General features: G+C 43.2%; 1 protein-coding gene across 13 annotated transcripts in view; it reads right to left on the bottom strand.

Annotated features, from left to right (window-relative positions):
- The window catches only part of Mycbp2 (MYC binding protein 2), a 209618-nt gene extending 198914 nt beyond the window's left edge, over positions 1 to 10704 (bottom strand). For all 13 annotated transcript variants that reach the window (XM_051195259.1, XM_051195261.1, XM_051195260.1 and 10 more), the window contains exon 1: positions 10339 to 10704. In XM_051195259.1, coding sequence (XP_051051216.1) covers positions 10339 to 10652 — 314 coding nt within the window. In that variant the 5' untranslated portion in view covers positions 10653 to 10704. The remainder of the gene's footprint in view (positions 1 to 10338) is intronic.
- Between the last annotated feature and the right edge of the window lie 8389 nt (positions 10705 to 19093).

Genomic DNA, 19093 nt, shown 5'->3' with positions numbered 1-19093 from the left:
TAATAATAATAATAACAATAATTAAGGAAATACTAAGAATCATATGCTTAAACTTAGTGATTCAGATGAAAAACTCATTCTTTGAAAAACAGAACCTGTCAAAATTTACACAAGAAACAGACCTCCTAAATTGTAGGAAATATGTGAAGAAGGCAAATCAGTAACTTAACAGACTTTGAAAAGCTCACTGGTGAATTCTATCAAGTTTTTAAGAAAGAAACTACAGCAATTCTGACTCCCTTTAAAGGATAAAGCAGAAGGCACTCTTTCTAGTTCATTTCACGAGGCCAACATAACCCTAACACTAAACTTGACAGACAATGAAGTACTAGAAAACTACAAACCAGCATCTCTCACAAATATATATGCAAAAAAAATGTCTAAAATCAAATTGAATCCAGCAATGTATTAAAAGTTCACAGCAGCCAGAGTGAAATGTATCCCAGGTAGACACCTATCATCTGAAGATAAATTACAGGCTAAAAATAATCTATGACGTGGTCATATCAATAGATGCAAGAAAGGCATTTGACAAATTCACCCCCCAATTTGTAACAAAAGTTCTCAGTAAACTAGAAATCAAGAGCTATTTCCTCAACATGCAAAAGGAATATCAACAGAAAATCCTACAGATAGCATCACGCTTGGTGAAAAGCTACAAGCTTTCTCACTAAGATCTGAAACAATGTAAAGGCATGGTCTCCAACCACTCTTTATCAGTATCATTATTTAAAAAAAAAAAAAAATTCTAGTTAATGCAATAAAACAAGAAAAGAAAATAAAAGATATGCAGATTAGTAAAGAAGAAATGAACTGTCTTCATTTACAGATGAAATGGCTGCCCATGTTGGAAATACAAAAGAACAGAAGAAAAAAAAAATTTAAAAACAAACACTGTTGTACCTAATAAGAAATTACAACATGGCTGCATGATACATTAGTGGTACACATGTCAATTGTTTTCCTATATAAAGTAGAATATTAAATGATACACTCGACAAGAATGTGAAGGTGTAAATCTAATAAAATCAAGATCTAAATGAGGAAAACTGCAACATTCTGATGGAAGAAACGAAATAATGAATATTCCAGATAGAAAGACTCAATAGTATTATCAAGATGTCACTCTTCCTAATCTAATAACCCACTGATCTAATACAGTATCAATAAATATCTTACTAGGTTATTTCTGGGATTCTAACAAATTGTTCAAAAGTTTGAGAACAACACCCATAATAGCTAAGATGATGTAAAAAGAAAAAAGTAAATATCTCACTTTCAGATTTGCTATAAATCATCAAGACTGTGTGATGCTGAAGAGACAGGAGACAGAACACAGACCAAGGGGCCCACGATAGACCCACAGGACACAGACCAGGGGGTCCACGATAGACCCACAGGACACAGACCAAGGGGCCCACGATAGACCCACAGGACACAGACCAGGGGGCCCACGATAGACCCACAGGACACAGACCAGGGGGCCCACGATAGACCCACAGGACACAGACCAGGGGGCCCACGATAGACCCACAGGACACAGACCAGGGGGCCCACGATAGACCCACAGGACACAGACCAGGGGGCCCACGATAGACCCACAGGACACAGACCAGGGGGCCCACGATAGACCCACAGGACACAGACTAAGGGGCCCACGATAGACCCACAGGACACAGACCAGGGGGCCCACGATACACCCACAGAAACAGTCCAATGGCATTTAGCAAAGGAGCAAAGCAAAGCAATAAAACAAAGGATGACATAACTAGACACCCAGGAAACGGGAATCTAAATATAAATCTTGCATCCTTTACAAAAACTAATTCAAAATGTATGCAAAACACAAGACAATACAATGTTTAGAAGATGTAATAGGAGAAAAACCTACATGTCCCTGAGTATGGCAACAGTTTTTTAAATAAAATACTAAAGTGTGAACCAGGAAAAAAAAATAAATGATAGGAGAACTTTATTAAAGTCAAAACAGCCTCCTTTACATACATACATACATACATACATACATACATACATACATACATACAGAGTGAGTGAGTGAGTGAGTGAGTGAGTGAGTGAGTGAGTGAGTGAGATGGAAAAGACACAGACTAGGAGAAAATATCTCCAAAAAACTCCAGATCTGATAGAAGACTGTTATCCAAGCTATCCAAGAACTCTCATATATATCAACAATACCAAACAACCATCTTGTGCGGGGGAATGAGGAAACACCCCTGACACTTCCCCAAAGCACACAGAGATGTAAGGAATACGCACCAGAAAAGGTGTTATCAGAGTAACACAGATTAAAACAACAATGAGATCCATCTATCAGAATGCCCAAACTCCACAACACTGACAACACAAATGTCAGTGAGGACACAGAGCAGCCCAAACTCTCATACACTACTGGAAGCATCATTTCACGCATATAAAATGGTGCAGGAGAGAATTTGGCAGTTTCCTATCCTGATCATAGGATCCAAAAGTTACACAAAAACCTGCACATGGATGTTTATAGGAGCTTAATTCATAATTGTCTAATCTTAGGAGCAACCAAGATTCCCTCCCAGAGAACAAACTATGACACCTCCAGATGACAGATATTATTAAGTATTAAAAGAAGCAGGCTGTCGGGCCATTAAAGAGAGGAAGCGTACTATTACGTGCCTCTGATGGAGTCTATCAAATATTTAGAACACCAAGCCTATGCAATGTTTAATATAGGGTAATTGTTACCCAACTCATCCTGTGAGGATAACTATAGTACAAAGTCTGAGAGACACACAGCAGATCACTTAATGTGACAAACATTTGTGTTTGTTGTGCTAACAGCTTACTTCCCAGATAGGTCCATAAGCCCCGCCCTAAGAAGCTCCTTTAGAGCTCTAAGCCCCACCAACTGTAGCTTCAAGTATAACAGAAGTGTTCTGCACTTCCTTTCTAAAATGTTTCTCTTCTAAGAACCAGTATCTGTTAACTGCTACTGCTCAGGCTACAGAGACAGGAAACACAAACTCCCCAGCCCTATCACTGAAAATGATGTGGCCCAGGACCACTCCCAACTGCTCTTCTTTGTGGGAACACCAAAGGATGCCCTTCATCCTTGCAGATGGTGTCCAAGGCACAGTGCTGTCATCAGTGTTGCCAGCAAAAGACTTCTGACGCCCTATCAGATCAGCTTCTGGGCATGTGGTGTAGGGTGAGACACACAGAGCTCACGTATCCTCCTCTGGTATAAAGTGGACTTCTAGTCTAAAACAATCCCTATGCTAAGGGCAGCTATTGGGCACTGTGACAATTCTCAAGCATACACTCAAACTGAACAGGCCACCCCATATTTCTGACAAGTAATGCATGATTAGTATCACAACCACCAAAAGCCTAATTTCGAGAAAATAGGACACCATCAAAAGAATGTAAAGAATATACTATTAAAGTCAAAAAAGCCATTAACTACTTCAAGCTAGTGGTTTGAAACACACACTGTTGTATTTCCTTTGACAAAACTCAAATACCACATGGTACTTCTATGTATCTATTACGGTGCTTTAGAGAATCTCAGTTCAGTTTAGGGGTGTGTGTGTGTGTGTGTGTGCGCGTGTGTGTAGGCATATGTGTGCACACTCCCTCGTATAGTACCTTTCTTTTGTAACAGTTTCAAAAGTGAACAGATAGATCAACTCAAAGGTCCTATTCTAAGGGACAGGATTCCATTTCAACCTAGTCAGAACACAGACAGGGTAAGGCCAATGAGGGTTCTACCCACCTTCAAAGTAAGTCTACTCTTTGCCTCTTGTGCCCACTGCAAATATTCCTCTACATGTTGCTAAAAAAGGTAAAGAAATTTCTTTTACCTTTCATGCCCAATTATCTTCAGCCTTTCTTCATCACTCTCACCCATCAATGTCACTCAGCAACAGGCAGCTTCAGTAAACTACCCTTACAATAAATACTTCCCTCCCTGACCTCTCAAAAGCCCAGGACATTTCCACCACAGAAACCACACCCCAGTGGCCACAGTCACACCCACACCGCTGAGTGCTGAGGGGCAGCAGCAGTACTCAACTGACACTATCAGAGTGTGGTTTTCATGGCAGCCAGCACACAATCAGGGTCCTCAGACGGCTCCTGGTAGCAACTGAAATGACTGAAAGGGACATACACACACCAGAACTTCCCAGGGAGTGCTCTGAAAACAGCTAAGGGGAAGTGAAAAAGGCAGTACTGAGCAGAAGCCAAACTTCAGTTCCGCCATAGAAAGGCCTCAACCACTACCCTGGAGAAGCTCCGGCTGAAATGGTCCTTTCAAACTGTCTTGCCACAAGACAAACGTTGCCAGGCACTGACACATCAGTACAGAACAATCTATGGATGTGGTGGATAGGAGGCATCCTGGGGAACTCAGCTGCCTCCTTAGCTGTCAATATTCCCCAAAGCCAGAACATGAGCCTCAATCTGGGAAGGAGGGTGGGGAATCTGCGAGGCTAACTGTAGCCTCTGCCATATTTGGTAGCCTAGCCCTGGACTAGGACACCAAAAGACACTATCCAATAAACACAAAAAATAACATTTAAATAAAATTCTAATAAAATTACTGACTCAGGCAAAGGCTATCCAAGGACATTAAAACCATTAGGTGAAAAGTCCATCGTGCTAGTCCTTACTCCCAGCTCATTACAAACAGAAAAGAATAAATTGCAAGGGAGAGGTCTGGTGGGTACTGGTATTAGCACTACAGCAGTAAGGAAAGCCAGCAACCTATGACTGGGCAACACAAAGTACTCAATAATATACTATACTAAAAACGTCTTCACAGAATCTAACGAAGTCTTAAAACCTAATTTCTATTTGCAGGAAATATAGGGTGGAAGACAGAAACACGAACAATAATGTAAGGCACTGTCCTAAAAGGAGCTAGGTTTACATAGCGTTATAGAAACGGTGAAATGCAGTAATAGTAGCCAGGAGACAGCAGTGGGAAGGCCTCAAAAAACTTTCTGAAGTGGTGGAAATAGTCTATACTTGACTGTGGTGATGGTTCCAAGATTCTTCAAATATATAAATTAAGCCTTCACTAACCTAACCCCACACTAAAAGAGTATGCCCATTTAATATGTCGTTGAAAAAAGCAGAAGTGGGTTTTGTTGATTTTTATGCTGAATAATTTACAATATGAAAATATTGCTACAAAATTAACATATTCTAATCTATTGAATTATTTTTTAATTGACATATTTTTCTTTTTAAGATCCAAGATTTTTCACTTCTCTTGTGCTAGGAGACTAATGCATTTTACATTTCTACCAATTAGTATGCCAACAGAGTAGTATCTTTGCCTTAACATGTTTATATAGCATAAAGGATTCCACAGACATAAACAGCTATGTGAAGAAAAGTACTACCTATTCATAAACACACACACTAATTCAACCTACATTGTTCCCTAATCCACTTCTGTAATAATGTCTCTTCTTAGTTCAAAACCATCAGGGTTTTCTCAATTAAAATTTAATTTTTCTTGTTCTTCCAGATACTGTCCTTTTGACTAATCTCTCTAATCCTAGGATGATCCCTATCCCTCTCCCTGATACCTACATTCTAGCATTAATAAAAATGCTAACATTTTAGTATACCAACATACAAACTGCTTTCCTCACCTCCACTGAGAAGTAGGGCAAGCCCAGAATGCTATCCGTTTGTCATAACAGTTGTTTTCTTGGTGATTTCTTTTAACAATTTCCTTAAGTATCTGCCTTTGTAAATGTCACCCCCAGACAGACAATATACTCAAAACTAGGAACTTCAACACTAAGTCTTAATAAGACAAATGGTTAGTTCTAAGTAACAACCTTCAACATTTGCAGGGTTGACCATGGAAACTTTTATAACCCAAATTCCACACACAAAGGGGATGTAACATTTCTATTCTGTTCTGCTCCATTTTGAGATGGCTAACCTTGAACTTACTATGTATCAGAATCTGGCCTTGAACTCCTGACCCCCCTTCCTCTATCACCCAAGTGCTGGGATTATTAGAGTGCACTAGCATGCCAGTCAAATAGCATTTCTAAAAAAGAAAACAGTAGCTAATTAGTTTATCTGAAACAGAACACAGATCCTCATTTTGGTCATAATGTCCTCTAATATTTACAGTACGAGTGCTCCTCTGCCACTGCAAGACCAGGATTCTCACCATTCTTTATATCTCAGTTTATCACTTCCCTCTTTACTGTATGGTCAACCAAAAGTTTTCAGTTTCTGTTTTTCTTTAACCTCCATTCACAGTTCAATCCTGAATCAGTCAACTATAAGTTTTCCTCACTTATCCTCCAACTAGTAAAGTTTATAACAGGCTGTTTGGAATTATAAATATGATTTTAGTAATAACAACATCAACTAACATTTAAAAGACATTTAACATGTGTGGGCATGTAGCCGTTAGATTACCCTAAATTGCTGTAGTGCACACACCTGTAATGCCAGCAATCAGAAGGATGAATCAGGAAGATCGGTTTTATTTAGAGACTACACAGTGACACTGTTAGGATTACATGAGATCCCAAAAACCATAAAACAAAACATTTAGGCTGGTCCTGGTGACACAGGGCTGTGACTCCAGCAAAGAAGCAAGAATTACAAGAAGCAAGAATTACAAGAAGTTCAAGGCCTGGCAGAGTCTTCAGGGCAGAACATGTCTCAAACACACACAACCAAACTTAACACATAAAAAGAGGTAAAATTGGAATTTGAACTAAAGCAATCTGCAATCTGTTAACACTCTACCATAGTAGACATTCCCAAATGTCAAGTTTCATTACCATTCAAAGGTCTGAATAAACTTTTTCCTGACTTGCCTGGCCAGCCACTTTTTCCAAGAAAATGTTATAATTGCAATCAGTCTCATTCATTCAAAAGCATATATATTCAGTCACTGAATACACAAGAACTATTCCTACATTCAACAATCACTGGTCCAAAATCCAATAGTAACGGGAAAAACTATTGTTTCTCTCCATACCCTCAAACCCTCACTTTCAGCAAAGAAAACAAACCTCTAATATTTAATAACATATAATGTGCCAAGTACTTACAAATATTTGTTCATCCCACATCATTATCTTCACTATAGCATTACAAAAACTAAGGCATGAAAGTTATGTAGCATTCAAGGTTACACAACTAGCAAATGACAGAGGACAGTCAGAAGGACTTAAAACCAGTCTAGTGTCAAGAGTCCAAACTCTTAGCCACTTTGTTAAAAATGCCTTCAAAATCCTAGGTACTACTTTAGGCTTGAATCTTACACCTAAAACAATCTATAGTGCTGAATTTGCTCAACATTCCTTGATTATTCAGTTACATTTTGGTTCCTTGAAGCACAAGATTGTTCTTCTCTTAAGGCCTTTCTAATTTTCTCATATGCACTTCTAAATCTCCAACCGCAAAGCATGTCAACTTAAATGTCAATTCCCAAGAACTCTGCTGGCCCACCTACAGTAGCTCAACCATTAATCCTCAATCACCTGAAACTGGCTGAGTCTCCTTCCTCATTACTTAACACAAGAAATGGTGGTTCCCACCACCACCAAGTGCACACTCCAAAACATCATGGATCTCTACATTAAGTATCTACAATAGTGTATACCACGGACACCTATTTACAGAATCAATGCCCAAAAAAATGATGCTACCTATTCAGACCACACGAAAGCATAGATATGGTGCCATTTTCAATAAGTTATCAGTCTGTATATTCAGAGATACTTCCTTTTCTAAAGTAAAGAAAATCAACCCCTAGCTTTTTTGATGGCTAACCTGTTGTCATCACAAACCTGCTTCCACTGACTTCTATCAATCATTCATTCCTTCAAGTTTTTAATAATAACCTCCTCTCTACTTAAGTTTCCATAATTAAATATCCCACTTGCCCTCCAATACTTGAATAACCTTCCTGCATGTCCCCCAGGTTGTCCAAACACTTCCCATCCCCCACCCTGCCCTGCACCCCCATTATGCTTATCCCAGCCATGCCCACTTGGCCCAAAAGTTATCAGTGACTGGGAAACTGTTCTCACTTTCTTCAGTATCTAGCACACCTGAAAACTTTTTCTTTCCTTTATTAGAACCTGAGGCGCTACTGCCTCATCACCTCTACGTCTGCTAATCTCTTCTCTCATTTTCTTTTATCGTCTCCATTTTCTCACACCTTTAACCTTGATGTGATCCAGAAACATCTGCCCTATTCTCATCTATCTCCTCTAACTCAGTGTCCTATAAAAATGACACCAAGTCCAACCCCTTTTCCCTACCATTTGTAATTAAGTGACTCCATTTAATCCAATTCACAATAAAGAACAGTTGTAGGTAAAAATATGAGGGGGTAAACTATAATATTGTGAACAAGCATTGGGAAGCATTATCAAAGTAAGGTTGGTTTCCTTATTTCTTGAGCTAACTCAATCAATTCCTTGTATTTTATTGACAGTTTGCAGAAATTGATCAAACTAAAAACCACCAATTTTAAGTAAATTAACCCACGTTTAATTTTGTCTACTACTACCGGTACAATCCTGAATAAAAAAAAAAAAAAAAAGCCACTATTAGAAAGCAGTAGAAAGTCAAATCAAGAATATACACCAGAGATTATTGCATACATTTGGAAATAATATATAAAAAGTAATTTTAAATATTAAGAGAAATTGTGCAAATATACAACAGTGCCATAATTTAGGGGCGCCCAGCCCATGCTTAGACCTAATTTCCAGGGTAAATTCTCTAATGTGATTTGTGCTGCTTTCCAAAACCATTAGCAAGAAACACACTTGTGGCATTCTTATCTTCATTCTAAATAGCAAAGGGTAGTTATACACATTTAAATCCATGACAACTACTGATACACCCAATCCTGTCAAATAGATACAACTGGTCTATCCAGAGAAAGTGCAAATAAAATTTCACCTTTACAGTTCTCTCCAACAGATAAGCCATAATATATTCTGACACACTAGCTAGACTTACAGACTAGACCATTCATAATGGGAGAAAGAGACAGCTGGCATTGCCTTTTTGCCACATTCCCATCATAAGCCACACTGACTTAGTGAAAGAGAAAGAAAAAGAAAAAACTTCGCTTCACCAAACTCACTTTTTCAAATCCTACTATGATTTCTGAGTGTTCTGTAAGAGGCTATGGGAGGAAACAGGTGATTCCCAATTACCACTCTCAAAGCTGGTGAAACAAGTCAGTCACCCTCCTTCGGGGTATATGACAAGTTAAGGCACGGGAAAGAAAACAACAGCAGAGCGTCTTTAGCTTTAAAAGGTACTCATATTTTAAGAAAATGGAAGTGATTTGGCATCTATATCCAGGAAGTTGAAGGTGTAGCAAGTCTAACTGAAAGCGATCTGAGAACTACAGATAGCAGGAAAACCCTAACCAGTTGTCATATGTTTAATTTCTTCGGATTTTTTCCATTTTCCCTACAAAACTCCCTGTACTCTCAAACCTGCAAGTAACAGGAAACGGAGCATAAGATGAAGGGAAATGGCTGATGGTACATCAGAACAAGGCAGCAGCTGCAAGCACATTTCAAGGCCAAAGGCCCCGTAATCAAACTGCACTTCTAAAAACCCCTTTCAATCACTTCTCAACGTCTGCACAAATCTCCAGCTATAATCCTTTATTCGTAAATCTCCTAAAACGAAACCACCAGCTTGGTATCTAATACATCACTATCGTTAACCTACACCACTGCTCCCTGTAGTGAAAAGCGGCCTTTATGGAGGGCAGCTATGGGAAGGGATGTGATGGGGAGAGGGCGTGCAGATAACATTGCAGCTCACACACTAGGAATGTGAACACATCCCCTTAACACATCCCCTTCTCTTCATGCATTACGATCTTAGCCCTCTCGGCCATGCCTCCTTTCTCAACAATACACACACGTGTCACGACGGACCAGCAACATCACCCTCCCTAGCGTTACCCGATACGATCTTCCCTGCCTTCCCCTCCAGTAGACAGAGAGACAGACAGACAGACAGACAGACAGACAGACAGACACACACACACACACACACACACACACACACACACACACACACTGTGGCCACCACACCCTCTTGCTATATCACCAAGTGCTTTTCCATCAGCATCCAGCGCGGACTGAAAGCCCGGTGCTAAGTACGTGGACACACACGCACACGCACACGCGCACGCACACACACTCACACGAGAGAGAGAGACAGAGACAGAGGCAGAGAGTGAGCCAGAGACAGAGAGAGAGGGGGATGCACACGCAATGTGGCGCATGCAAGGGCGCCCTGGAGACTCACCTGGAGGCCGGGTGTCCAGTGCCGCTGCCGGCCTGGTCCCTGTCACTGAGCGCAGTGGTGTAAATCCTCCGGTAGCGGTCGGCCAAGGCCCGGCCTGACAGCAGCAGCTGATAGTGACCCCGAGAGTCCGTGGCGGACAGCCCCAGCCCCAGCCCCAGCCCCAGCCCCGCCGCGGCCACCGAGCCGTCGGGAACCGGCACGAACAGCGCCCCCGGCGCCGGGGAGGAAGAGATGGTGGCGGCTGCGAAGAATCCGTCCCCGCCGGGCCCGGAGGAGGCGGCGGCGGGGGAGGCAGTCGCCGCGCACATCATCATCCTCGCTGCTGCTGCTGCTGCTGCTGCTGCCGCCGCCGCCGGCGCCGCCGCCTCCTCGTCCCCGCGGGCCGGGCGGGCGGGCGCGCGCCCTCACAGCCTCCGCCAACGACGACGGCCGGAGCGGCGGCCTCGGGCGCCCGCAGCAGGGACCCTACAAAGCCAGAGACCTCCGCCGCCGCCGCCGCCTTCTCCTCCGCCTCCCCGCGCCGCCCTCGCCGCCGCTGGGGCCGCTCATCTAACCCCGCCACCCGCGGAGTGTGAGGAGGAGGCGGTGCCGCCGCCGCCGCCGCCGGAGCTGCCCGCAATGGGAGGCGGCCGGCCTCACTGGGCATGCGCGCCGCCTCGCACATGCTCAGTAACGCGGCCGGGCTCTCCGGGCAGCCCCACCCCCTCCGCCCCGGCGCCTCTGGGCTGCCCGGTGCCGGGTGGTGCCGAAGCGGCGCCCGATCCGCGGCTCCGCGTTTTACCATCAGCACGAGGAAGAGCCCCGACCGAGCCGGGGATGCTGCAGTCAGGGGCCGCGTTCTTCTCCAGGTAACGTGGTTCGCTCCAGGAGAGAACCCGAGCCTGACGGAAAGAGGCGCCTGTCAGTCAAACGAGCGGGTCCCGGGTCCGTACTGCCTGCGGGAAGATGAACGGTGCAGAGTGCCGGCCAGGGCGCCTTAGCCCCGAGGCAATTTTGTGTGAAACTGGAGGTTGGGGGGCATTGTGTTTCAGTCTCTTAAAAGTAGCTTTGATAACCACGAGTGGCCGTGGCTAGCCAGCTAGCTCCCGTAGTCTCGGCTCTTGAGTCTCCGAGGCAGGAGGATTGCCCACAAGTTCGAGGTCACCCTGGACTACACAAGTGTGCTGCCATCCAGTTCCCGGCCTGTCCTAAAAAACACGATGCAATCGAAGAGAGCCATTTACTAAGAGAGATAATAATTCGTACCCCCGTTTTACCCCGGTGAAAATGCAACTAGGTGTATTAGCAAGCCAGAGTTATTCCCAAATCTTTCTTGTCAGCATTTCCATCAGAGTTAAGTCGTCGTGCAATCATTTCTCTTAAATATTCTTGTAGTGGCTCAACTTAAAGCTGCGTTTTTATATGGACAGTAATCACACTTACCGTTTTCTGCCCAGAGTTAAATTACCAAAGATGATTCTTGTTTACCACTTGAAACTACAGAGGTGATTAAGAGTATATTATCTAGGTCGATTTTTATTATCTGTGTAGAATTAAGATTATGTTATCTGTGTAGAAAACTGTTGTTTTCTGCAAGCATCTACTCACTGGTCTTTAAAAGGGTTTATCTTAAAGCCCCACCTTAGTATTTGAAAAGACAAGCAAGGAGTAGAGAAGTACATGAATTCTACATGAATAGATAAGGATGCTGAAAGATTGAGTTTTAACTGTATCTTTAAATGATAGGCTTCTACTATTTAGAGTAGTATTTTAAAAGCTCTCTAGACGTGGGATGATGAAAACGCTTGAACAAAGTCATGGGAAGTCTGTATTTTAATGCCTGTTAAGCAAGTTGTTTTTTTTTTTTTTTTTAAGTTTCTTCAGCTACATTATAAATCCACTCATAAATTCTTGTTTACTTTTCTATCTTTCAATTACTAGTCTGGAAGTCCACACGTAGTAAGCATGTAGCCTGTGTTAAGTAGGTTCCTATCCTGATGTGTCAGGATGGAAAATTACAAACCTCGGTGTTGACCAGGATGCTTCTCATCCCACCACTGTTCTGGAATGAACGAGCAAGAGGCTGGGTCCCCTGAAGGTTGGACAGGTTGCAAGGGAGCACTGATGTTGCAGGAGCTACCAACAAGGATTTGAAGTCAAACAACCTTGGATTTGGTTCCTGACTTGGCTTCTTAAAACTTGTATGCCTTCGGGTGCGTTTCCTTCTGTAACCAATGGCCAAAACAATGCCTACCACATAAAGCTGAGGGGGACTTAAAGTATTGAAGATGTCCATCTTGTCATGTGACAGTCTATTCAGGGAATGGCAATACACGTCGGACCAAATCTATTAGACTTTTGCTGGGGGTGGGGGGGAATGGTGTCCGAACCAACTCACTGAGTGCACATCGGGTGATAGATATCGGTTACGTGACTCAACGTCTGCACAGAGTGTTAGGTCTCAAACCCAGGACAAATGGCTGCTGTGGACCTGCTGCCAGGCTCTCCCAGCATTCCTCAGTCCCTAGCTGTTACAGGGTTGCCCTTCCCCATATAAGCTAGCCATTTTGGGCTACCCGGCCCTCTTTTTCTACCCTGTACCCTCCTGGACTCCTGGTCTTCCCTCCCCGTCTCCTCATATGGCGTGGCTCAGGGTTGGGGTCACTCTGTACTCTCCCAGATGCCCCTGCCTCTGACGATGCCTACAATAAGCGTTCTCCTCCACCATACCTAGGAGCAGTCATGTCCTTCCTTTTTTATTTATTCTTTTTTTTTCCTCGTTCTCAGAGGAGCTTTTCTAGTGAGGACTTAGGTGGTGGCATAGCCCTTGCTACCCAATTACAGTTTCTAGTGGATACCGACCCCTGCTGTGGTCTCTGGGTTCCGCCCACCTCTTCCTGAATTTCGTAAAAGTCCTTACTGTACTTTAAAGTACCAGCCTAGCACCTTCCTCAGCCTTCTGGGTACTGACAAAACAGGGCAAATGGATTTTCCCCTGAAACCCGATGTCACTGGGCTGCACCACTAGGCGTGCGCAGAGCCCCACACATGCTCCCTTTAGGTGTCTGAGAGTGGCGTTCTGGTGCGGTTGGCAGCGTTTCCTTCCACGGCAGCGGCAGCGGTCGCCCTACCCTAAATTGATAGCCACTGCAGCGGGGGTTTTCCCTCCTCCTCTTCCTGCCTCTGCACTGCACTGTTTTTTCTCGGTTCCTGCAGCTGCCACAGCTACTGCCTTGGCAGCTTTAGCTACTCTAGAAGGCTTCCCTGGGATGGGGGGGGGGGGGGTGAGTGAGGGGGGGCAGGGCAAAAACCAGAAAGGTGAGGGTGTTTGGAGTCACCATTCCACTGTCAAGGGGACGAAGAGGAGGGGCGGGGGTCTCCAAGACAAGTCACAATGACCACGTTAGCTATCCCTGCAGATCATTGCTTGCTTTGCTTCCAACACGCGAAGCCAAGGGAGAATTATATTACTACTAAATGCCCTATGCAGCCTGAGTACTGCAGGAACAGGGTCTTTTGCCTCCACATCGCACTATGCAAAATGGAAAAATAGAGTGTTTGGGATTTATTTTTTTCAGCCCATGTGAGCACAGCTGGAATCCTTTGGGCGCTGCCATCTTAGTTGCAGCTGCAACTGCACTACCGCCCGGTACACTGTGTTCCCCAGGGTGCAAGCAAGGGGGCCACCCTGGGACGGCTAGGTGTCTTATGGGACTGATCCCAGCGCAAGACGCGTTTGCCTTCAAAGAATAGCATACAACTAAGGCAGATCGGGCCTTTGCCGGCGTTACTGTGGGCGTATTTTTCTGTCTTTGTGGTTAATAGGCTCATTTCTCAACAGACTAGTCTGTCGTCCTGAAATGAGACCATGGCTTCATCTTTCACTTTTAGGATCACAGACAGGTTTTTGCCATTCTTTTCCACTTGACATTGTAAATCTGGGCTACATTTGTTGTTGTTGTTGTTGTTAATTTTTATCCCATTAATTTTTTTCTTTTCTGCATCTTTATATATATATATATATATATATGTGTGTGTGTGTGTGTGTGTGTGTGTGTGTGTGTGTGTTTTTTAAAGAAAGCTACCTTTGCTAATATAGTAAATTATAAGGCAGGAGCCATGATGTGATGTATGTAAAATAAGAAAACTGAATTCCAGTGCTAGGAGGCTGAGTGGAGTCAGGAGAATTTCCATAAGTCCAGTGAGACTCTGTCTCTGAAATAACAAAAATATTTTTGATTAAACCGCAGTGGCAAGCTTCAAACACAGGAAGCATGTATATCAAGCACAAAAGAGGTTGACATTGTGGGGTCACACGTCTGTGTGTTTTCCTGTACAATAAGCATTTAAAAATAAGATTGGTGCCTGAAAGCCTTTTAAAACAAGCTTGGTAGCTGAGAACAAATTGTCGGTGAGGGAGAGGGAAGAAATGTTTCCTTCTTCAGTGACCCCCACACACACATTTTAAGGGACATGGAATTCTACATTTTTAGCAGCTACAATGATAACCTATTTCAAATAACATTACTAGCACCAAACTGAAGATACAAATTAATGAGGTGGTTGGAATCTGTCAGTGTTTATTGAACAGTGTCTCACTGTACACAAGCTAGCTCCAGACACCTGGCCTCATGCCATCCTCTGTGTGGTTGGAATTATAGGAAGCCACCACATCAGTGAAAATACAAGTGGCATAGGATAGCTCTCAGGTGCTCTGATTCGTAAGCATTAATAACTAATGCTTTATCTTTTTATATTAGCTTTTAAATATCCCTACAGATAGCACACTTGGGTTCTAAAAGGGCTGAGTTACATTTGGACATTTTCATTCCTCAGAAATCCATTTCAGTTGTTACTTCAGGTCTGTGAATTCCATAATCTCTGAGGATACAAATCACAACTTTTTTTTTTTTTGGAAAATCATATTTATGGTGTAATTTTCGCCAGTGCATGCTTTCTTGACCAAGACAGAAAGTCATATGTGGTGGAACTCTGCAAAGTGGAGAAGTTGAACCACGCATTTCACCTTTGAGCCGTTCACTCCACAGCTTACCTTTGTAGGACTGCACTCAGAAAGCTGACGCTGGAACATAGCCACAAATTCGAAGACAGTTTACATGATGAATTTTAGATCAGCCTGGCCTTTGCAATGATATTTTTTTTCTCAACAGCACAAAAGGAAAAAAAAACTTCACTAAATAATATTTAGGTTGGTTTTTATTACCAAAGTTAAATACTTTCAAGGACTATTAAATACTAAAGGACTGCTGGGATTCATGGTTTTTTGTTTTGTTTTGTTTGTTTTTGTAGCTTTGTAGACCAGGCTAGCCTTGAACTCATAGATACCCACCTGCCTCTGCCTCCTGAGTGCTGGGACCAAAGGCATGCACCACCACTGCCCAGCTTGTTGGAATTCATGTATAACATGACAGTTTAGAAATCCAAACTGGAAAAATAGTTTCCTGATCCCATTGACCCTTAGAGTATTTGTTTTTATTGCCCTGCTCAGGGACCTGAGACTCAACAGTGTCATATTTCCACCAGATGATCCATAAAAGCCCCATTGAAATACTAAATTATAGTCAATTTAACCCAGGCCTTAGTTCAAGAGACAAGTAAAAAGGGGAATCTCTTATCTTAGCAAAAGTAACTGATGTATGTCTTCAAAGATAAATGGGGCTACAGTTACATTTAGAAGCAGTATGTTTAACATACAAGTTGGTTTTCTTGTGACTGAGTTTTAATGTTAAATCAAGTCCAATCTGTATGACTAAAGGAGATGAATCAAAGAAAGGCCCAGACCTCTCAGGGCTACCAAGACTATTAAAAGTTCTAGCTTTTACAATAGTAGGTAAAGGTTTCCAGGCGCAGGTATGGGAAAGGCATTTGGAGATCCAGCTGTACCAGATTTCTGCAAGGGAAACAAACAATACCTCACACAGACTCTTGGCTATATAGTAGGCACTCTGTAAGAGAGACTGGACCTGAGCAATATCAATACTCAATGTTCCTGATCCCTCCTTCAGAACTGATCCTCTTATCTCTCAGCTAACAGTAGTGTGGCTGATGACAGTTCATAGTTGACAGTTGCTGCCTGGCCAATGGTGAGATTGAGGAGTGGTATGCTCCAGGTAATTTAACACTGTAGTGGTGAGGGTCTAGCTATCTTGCATTAATTTGGGGACACCTGTAAAGGCCACCCCAAGTCCAGAAGCTAATGCTTGCTTGCTCCCCCCCCCCCACATTTGGATATATATACTCTGCAGTGGGATTGCTGGATTGTCTGAAAATATATTTTTTAAGGAATCTTCATACTGGCTGTTGTTTATGTTTCCTAGTTTGTTTCTTCACCTGAAAAGAATTTTGGCTCACTTCAGCCTTTTCTGTGTACTCTTACAATGCTTTTGAAAGCTTACTGTGTGTGATGGAATGTTACTTGAATAGCTGGGGGTGTGACGGGCAGAACGCATCCTTAGTGTGCGTGAGATACCAGGTTTAAAGTCCAGCGCTGAAAAGAAGAAACTTGCTTAAAAAATCAGTATTAGAGTAATTAGATCTAGTTGCCACAACAGATAAGCCCAAGCAGTTCCTACCAGATCTACTCTCTGTCCCTTCACTGAACTTTCTTGTGCCTCAGGAGGCCGGCTTCCATGGACTGCATCAGCTGTGCTCCTTAGAGGCCCCATGCTGGGGTTAGCATGCAGAGGATGCTTTCCCTGGAGACACAGTAGTGGGAAACAGAGAAGCAGGTCAAGGCATCCTCCCCTGGTTCCCCGGTTTGTGGGCACCTCTGACAAAGGCTGAGTCAGTTTCTCACCGGGGTTCCGGCCTGGCATCTCCTCCCCTGCCCCAGTCAGAGCTCTGATTCCTTGTGTTGTCCCTTTAGTTCTAGAGGTGGTGACAGTTTCCCGTCCCCATGCTTCTTCCCACTCTGTTGACACTTCTGAGAGTTCTTTCAGTAAAGTCTATTAATTTGAATTATCCAGAGCATCTTGTTTCCTGGTAGAATTTGGGTGATCTACCTCACATCTCAGTGACTTAATGCACGTTTACTCATCACACATGTCATAGTCTGATACAGGTCAGGCAGCATTCTTTGATCTTGGCATGTTAGCATCTGGGATGTGTAGTCTCCGTCATGAAGGAGAACAGTGAGTTGAAGGTTTGAATGAGATGCTAAGAACCAAGCATGAAACATCTTTAAATCACTTCCTCTGAATTCAGTGGCTGGAAGCTGTCACAGGGCCCCCTAATAACAGGGAGGCTGGAAAGTGGCAACTAATGCTCAGGCATTTCTAACACACACCCTGCCCGAGAACCATGCATCCCCTGTCTGCCTTGTGGTTTCCTCTCTGACACCCCCCACCCCACCCACCCCTGGTCTCATTAGGTAGAGATCTTAAGACTCTTCGCACAGACAACTTTACTGGCTCTCACTGCCTGAGAAATCCTGTGAACCTCCCCAGACTCCCAAAGATTCACTGTGATCATCGTTTTTTCACTCCCTGAGCTTAGAAAGTTCATTTAGCTTGGGCTGAACCGCAATTACTTCTGATACTCTATTAGAACATCAACACCGAGTTTTCTTCAAGACTGATCCTAAGCCCCATAAAGCTAGTCTTCAACCTGAGAAGTCGGGGTAACAGACAACTGAGTTTCAAACACCCACACAACAAAGGAAAGACAAGATTCCCATAGTAAGAAGCACTACCAATGACTTCAGGTGTCTAGGCCACATCAATAAAACAAATAGTAATCATGAATAACCAAGACAATAAATCTCTGCAAAAATGAATACTGATATAATAATGTTCCCAAAGCAAGAAAAACCCTCACAGGAAGGCTTAGACAACAGTAGATCAAGTGGAAGAGAGACTATGCAACCTTGAAGACACTGAGGAGAAACTGGGTCACTCAGAGAAAATACCGAAGCAGAGCCCTGGAATGGAGCACACAGGGCCGGTTTTCTTGTTGCTCTCATGAAATTGCCTGACCCCACAACTTAAGGAGAGAGAGCTTAACTCACAGCTCAAAGTACAGTCTCCATAACAGGCAACTCAAGTGGGCAGGAGCTTGCAGGGGACCATTACACCACTTCCAGTCAGTACCCAGAGAAAGAGGAGCGTATGCAAGCCCCCTAGAGCTCAGCTTGCTGTCTCCATTTCCCACAGGTCAGGGTCCCAGCCCTAGGAATAGGCGCTACTTACTTCCTACTGTAATTCATGTAGTCAGGATAATCTCCCAGTGGCCTGCTCAGAAGCCCTTCTTCCAGACCATTCTGGAGTTTGTCAACTCGTCCATTAATACTAACCATTGCAATGCCGTTCACAGAAAGAGTCTCTTTTATTGGCTAAATTCAGTTCTGAGTCATCTTTGCCTCTTAGGTTGCACTGTATGTAGAATGTGCTCTATTCGAAAAGGAACTCTATCTACAGTTGTTGTAAGACTTATTTGTGTGGCACCTCAGTGTCAGTTTCTCATAGAACATATTTGTGCTACACGTAGAAATTTGCATGCCTCCTAATGTTTACTAAATTTAAACTTCCCAGTTTTATTACTTATTTTTTAAAGATTTATTTTATTATTTTTTAAATGATGTTTGTACAAGGGGGAGGGGTTTGTGCACACGAGTACATACACAGAGTTCAGAGAATGTAGGATCCCCTAGATTCAGGTGTCTCTGAACTACTGGATGTAGGTGCTGGGAACAGAAGGAGAGTCAGCATATAAAGTAATCAGTTTCATTATGATTTTTCAAATGTGTGTGTGTGCATGC

The sequence above is a fragment of the Phodopus roborovskii genome, unplaced genomic scaffold (genome assembly GCF_943737965.1).
Source record: "Phodopus roborovskii unplaced genomic scaffold, PHOROB, whole genome shotgun sequence".
Lineage (NCBI taxonomy): Eukaryota > Metazoa > Chordata > Mammalia > Rodentia > Cricetidae > Phodopus > Phodopus roborovskii.
Note: the sequence above shows the minus strand (reverse complement) of the source record. Positions and strands in the feature narration are given on the sequence as shown.